Source organism: Triturus cristatus, chromosome 3_2, assembly GCF_964204655.1.
Source record: "Triturus cristatus chromosome 3_2, aTriCri1.1, whole genome shotgun sequence".
NCBI lineage: Eukaryota > Metazoa > Chordata > Amphibia > Caudata > Salamandridae > Triturus > Triturus cristatus.
In genome coordinates this window covers 764,060,589-764,066,799 of record NC_140584.1, presented here as the reverse complement: position 1 = coordinate 764,066,799, position 6,211 = coordinate 764,060,589, and the positions used below count along the sequence as shown (strand labels likewise).

General features: G+C 42.0%; 1 protein-coding gene across 1 annotated transcript in view; it reads right to left on the bottom strand.

Annotated features, from left to right (window-relative positions):
• Nucleotides 1-913: 913 nt before the first annotated feature.
• Nucleotides 914-6,211, bottom strand: part of PTH2R (parathyroid hormone 2 receptor) — a 1,278,649-nt gene continuing 1,273,351 nt past the window's right edge. The window contains exon 13 of the mRNA XM_085646864.1: nt 914-1,732. Within this exon, the coding sequence (XP_085502990.1) occupies nt 1,337-1,732 (396 nt within the window). The 3' untranslated portion in view covers nt 914-1,336. The remainder of the gene's footprint in view (nt 1,733-6,211) is intronic.

Below are 6,211 nucleotides of genomic sequence, written 5' to 3'. Positions count from 1 at the left end.
AGCTAAGAGAATGAGACTCCATGTTTTAATGCTCTGAATATATGAACCTTTTGTCAAAAATACTAAGAAAAGAACTGATTTCGGGACAAGAGAAAAAAGTCCCATCTGCGCTCTGAGAAGGCAAATCTGTGTTTTATTTCACAACGCTCCTGAGTTCTTGATTTCCAGTAACATTTTGGCTTAGTACGCCAAATGTTTCTTTGACTAATTGCAATCTGTGCCTTTGTTCTTTGAATATCTTAGAAGTAAACCTGTAACTTGAGAGTTTCCCGTCTGTCCTTTTTGAGACTCTTATGTGCTGTAATAACAAGGCACTGCTGAACTTTCTAAACAAGAGAGACAGGTCCATCGGGGAGCACCAAAGTCCTATTAGAACTACACCGCTCCCAGTCCAAGAAAACCAGTGGACCCAGGGGTAAAGAAACGTGTGGAGCACATTTAAACAAAGAGGGGAAATACGCATTATTCAGAAGAGCTCCCAAATGTCTTGTTATAAATACGACTGTACATGGATGCTTGTTCTGCAAAATAAAATATAGACTTTATGCAATGCAAAATAATTATTTGTCATAACAAGCAACATATTGCAACAACATAGGTATTTTTATAAATCACATCTTCCTTTAGACATGCAATGTAAAAAAAATAAAACTGCCACAGTGTCAGCAAATATTACCAGTATTTGACCACTGATTTTAGTTCGAAAAAAAAAGTTCTATCAGAAATAGATTCTTTGGAATCCTCTTTCCCCCTCACGAGATATGCAAAATATAGGAATCCGATTCCTAAAATAAGAGAAAGCATTTACAGTCTCGTCTGCAGTTAAATAAAACTATAAAGAAAGTACTTCATTCATGACAAACGTGCTCTACTCATCGGATAGTCTTGGACGCACACATTTGAACATAGTTTTCCAAGTCAATAATAAAAGCTGGTTTAATATTCATTCACCCTTAAAGCAATGTCATTGATCAGGGAGCACAATGCAGTAGCATGAACAGCATTTCCAGTAATCATTTAAGGTCGCACAACTGTACATTAAAATTCAGATATCTTTAAAAATTGTATTTCCATGTCAAAATAATTTATCTTTAAAGTCAGTAAAGTCTCCACATAAACTGTATTCCCTTTGTGCTTTTGATTCAATATTTTCAGAAACCTTACTAGGAAACACAATCAGCAGCTTGAAGTTAAGAAAATGTATTTGTAAACAAAACTCCCACTGCGATTCCAGTCCTTGGTAACCTGCTTGAAACATATGAAGACATTGATACAATTCATAAATTGATCAATTACTGTTGAATCCCATTTTTAGGAGTAGAATACTGTGGACAATTCATACTACTTCCTCAATGTCTTCTTTGTTGACTTCTGGCTCGGCCCCCGCTTGCAGGGGCCGCAGCGTTTCTTTCAGCGATATGTCATCTACTTTCTTTTCATCGTCCTCGTTATTTTCTTCTTGGATCCACTGCGGAACGCAATCCTGGTCAGAGTTGCTCCTAACATAACCCGGCAAGTTCATGTGTCCTTCTGCCTGCTTCGTGACACTACGAGAGACCTTGCTCGAGATTAGCACCATCCTTGAGCTGGCCACCATCTGGGATTGGCTGCTGGTGCTGTGCGTCATGTTGGTGAGAACAGAGCCATATCTGTAATTACCACATTGAGTTGTGCTTTTCCAGTCGAAGGCCAAGTGCCATCTAGTCCAGGTTTTCTTGATCTCTGTTTGCACCTGGAAAAAAAACAGCACGTTGTGAAACAACCAAAGAATGACAGGTGTATATTGCCTTTACGTTTTGTAGTAAATTTGAACCTCCCTTTTCCGTCAGAGCAAAAGCATTCGAATCCATTTTTATTATTGCTCTTTTTAACAGTACTCATTTAATAAACGTAGAAGGCTAAATAGCTTTTCTTAAGCAACTTCGGTCTGGGATCGAAACAGCCACACTCCTACTAATTTATCAGACATGGGCCGGTTAGAAAATTACCTTAACATATTACTACATAATTAAATCATCCTTATCTACTTATTTTACCAAAGTTAAGAAAATAAACAAACGGGTGCAGAATTCTCACCATCCCCATAAAAGCAAATTGTCTCTCGAAATCATCTGTCTACACATTTATGTATCTTTCGCTGTCGTTTTTTCTCTCTCACTCTCTCTCTCTCTCTCTCTCTCTCTCTCTCTCGCTTTCTCTCTCTCATTTATTCTGTCTCTGACACACACTATATTCCACTGACACACATAGTTGACTTCAGATAATCCACCCTGCCTCCCGGTCTCTTTATTTAGGCATCATTCAGTCCTGTCTATCACTTTGGCAAGATTTTCGTCTTCGATTATCTGCCCCACTTTACAATCTTCCCTCAGAGATTGTTCATTTTTCGAATACGCTGGTTCGTTCTTAGGAGATCCTTGCCAGTTTTGTGTTTGAAGAATGACAGTCCCAATAAGGCAATATGTTACCAAAAGTTGAGGCTAGCCTGACTCGTGGGTGTGGATGCGGGGGGTCACTTGGTTGGGGGTGTTTATTATTATTTTTTTTTAAATGTAAACTTACCTTCCCGCCGGCCGGGTCCTGCGTTGTCTCTGCTTCTGCTCCTGCTCTCAGGAACATGAAGCAGGCAGCCAGGCCCCCACCCCTGAGCCAATCACAATGCTGCATGCAGTGTTGTGATTGATCAGGACGCCGCCCAGCCAGGGGCTAGTGGCCCAGCCATGTTCTCCATGTGGGCTGCATTGCAGCCTACATGGAGAAGGGCAGAGTGTGTATGACTGGTTTGGTCAGCCCCAGTGCGCTGACAAAACCAGTCATGAGTACTCAGGAGTGGGCACACCACTCCCCCACTGTCCAGCCCTGCTCGAAGAGCAGCCTGCCAACCCGCAACCAAACCCTTCTGCTTTCTCGCAGTGTGAGAAGCAGAAACATAAAATGGTAGTTATTAACATTTTGTTTCTGCTTCTTGCACTGCGAGAAAGCAGTGGGGTGACGCTCCTTCGCCATAGTGGAGGAGCCGCCCCTGGCTACCAACATCTAGGGGGATATGTACTAGGAAGTGGCGGAACGCAGTGTTAGCCTCCTTTACTTAATGCTGCGCTCCGCCACTTCTGAAACACAAGGCTACACCATATTTACAAGAATGTGGTGCAGCCTTGCATTTTCCCCTGCGATGGCACTAAGTTTAGTAACTTAGCGCCAACGCAGGCACCCTTGCACAGGTGTCTGCGTGCAGGGGAGGATTGTTTATGTGTAGGAAGGTGTCCCTTCCTGCACATAAACAATCCTAAAATGCAATTCTGTCACTTTCATGTGTGCTGCTTCATGCAGCACACATAAAAGTGACAACATTGAATTTTTTTTCAAAGTTTGTTTATGTACAGAAAAGGACACCTTCCTACACATAAACAAACATTGGCACTTTGCTTTTTCCATGTGTGCTGCACAAGGCAGCACACATGGAAAAAGCAAAAAAGAGGAGAAATAATGCATTTCTCCTCATTTCGCCATCTTAAGACCAGTTTTTACCTGGTCTTAATTTTGGGGCTACCTCCTATGTGCGCTACCCTTGTACATAGGGGGCAGTGTCAAAATGTATGTGTGTTGCAGTGGAACGCCCACCACAACACCCACTGCCCACCCCTTTCATGCTAATCATAGCATGAAAGGATGCCTTATCTACAAGGCTGCGCTAAGCCACGTTAAGTGGCTGAACAGTGCCTTGTACATAAGGTGCAGCCCCTATCGCCACCACTACATCACTATCGGTGACATTGTGGTGGCGATAGGGGCTTGTACATATGCCCCCTAGTTTCATTAGTGTAGGTCATGAATTACATCTCTTATCGATGTGTGATAGTTGTTAGGGGTGTGCGAAGGTGCATAATGAATTTTATCTCAGACATTTTGTATGTTTTGGGAACAATATGCAAAATTACCTGTAAAACAAGCTAATTCCACTGTGGCTTGAGTGAAACGGCATACCTTGCATTTAAATGTTACTTGAGATATGGACAAGTGGTCTGGTTTAAGGGGAAAATATCTCCTGTCATACATTTTATGATAAAAAAACAGTTCCCCACAGCAAAAAAGTGCTCACGTTTTTCACCCGTGTAATTCCCGACATTACGTGTATTGCATGACATGAAATCATTGCATTTGTTACACAAGTGTAATTAAACCTTTGCACACCACTAAGATATACCCAGACTCTCATTTTGCATTGTTGCTCCCCCTCTCCAACTCCTGAGATGTCCCTGTATTCCTTTTGTAGGTCTTGCGACCTGCGTTGCACTGCGCAGCAGTGCTCGCGCAGGCAAGAGTCCTTTTGTCCGGGGTTCAGAAATGGACCCTGAAATCGCACACGCTTGTGCGTGTGCATTTCCTTTTCAGCTCCCCCATTGGCCTTTGCGTGCGTCTTATTCTAAAAGACTGCAAGCAATTGGCCCGAGGCGCCCGCATAGCTCCTCCCATGGCCTATTGGTGTCTATTACGCGCACCAAGCGTGTAATAGACACCAATAGGTGGTAGGAGGAGCTATGATCGTGCCCAGACACAGGCGTGATGCGTGCGCCACTTGTTTTTGTTTACTTTTGGTATAAGCGCGGCACCCGCGCTTTACTTTTGATGTTATAAGTAAAGCGTGGGTGCAGCGATTATACCAAAGGTAAAGAAATAGCAAAAAACATCTTTTTCTTTACTTTTGGTATAATCGCGGCACCTGCGCTTTACTTATAACATTAAAAGTAAAGCACGGGTGCCGTGATTATACCGAAGGTAAAGAAATAGATTTTTTTTTCTATTTCTTTACTTTTGGTTAAATCGCGGCACCCGCGCTTTACTTTTAATGTTATAAGTAAAGCGCGGGTGCCGCGATTATACTCAAAGTAAAGGACTAGAAAAAAACATCTATTTCTTTACTTTTGGTATAATCGCAGCACCCGCGCTTTACCTATAACATTAAAAGTATAGCGCGGGTGCTGCGATTATACCAAAGGTAAAGCATTTGCAATGCAATAAGTCTCGCATTACTGAAAGTTTGAGCTATTGGCTTTGCAAATAATTATGCAACACCAATAACTCAAACTTTTAGTAATGCGAGACCTATTGCATTGCAAATGCTTGTTCTAGATTACACTTGTTTTCCATAATTGAGAATGCACTTCTGCTCTGTCTGTGTTTCCTACTCACAGACTTGCATTACATCCAGACTCTTCCATTGCCATAGCCCATATTCCCTTGTATCCACTGTCAGTGCCTGCCTGCACCTCCGTTCATCTTCATTCCTCTTATCACAACATATGTACCTTTCCCTGCCCTCCCGGTTTTCCAGTCAGCGAATGTGGTGAGACAAAAAGAACGGTTGGTGGTGGACTAACAGGTCAGAAGTTTCCAACTGCAAAGTCTCCTAAGGCTCTGCCATTGGAAACACAGCGCTTTCCCTGACTTTACCTAGAGCGGAGGAACCATGAGTGTTGCTATAGGAGGATCACTGCTGATTTATGGCAGTCCCATAACTCTACAGTGGTTTTATCGCGCTGTAGAACCACTGGAACCTTTTTAAAAAAAATCCCATTTGAGTATAGCAACCGAGAACAACCTCTCTGGGTGCTTCTATTACAGGCACGGCATTTTCTTACATCAGCCAAGTAGCGAACATCTTTTCCAGCATCGTGCAACTGACGAGGGTGAGTTCACAGGGCACTAAGCGTATTTGGTTTTATTCGACGTAACACATGATGTGATACGTAATTGGTAGCTCATTAGTCACATTTTGTTGCAGACGGTTTCTTACCAAGAGCCCAGAGAACCCTTCTTTTCAACACTAGGCAACGCCGCTATTTTGGTAAGCCCGTAACACACTTTTCATGCTTTCACTTTTTGGGTGACATTTCATCTATTTATTCTTCTTCAATTTCACCATTATACGGGAATTTTTTCATAGGTCCTCTTTTCTTTCCTTACTTTGCCTTTTTTTCGAGTGCAAATTCTAAACATATCCAGTTGTAATTAGAACATGGCTAATAGCACACATGTGATTTTTGTTGTAGTTCCGTTTGGAGGTCAAGAAGAATTGAACGCAAGAAATTTTGAACACTGTTTATCGTTAATTATGAACTCATTTATCCCCTGACGAAGGGTTAGATATTAACCCGAAATGCATTGGGATTTTTAATGTAACACTGAATGCTTATTTACTTTTTGATTTGAA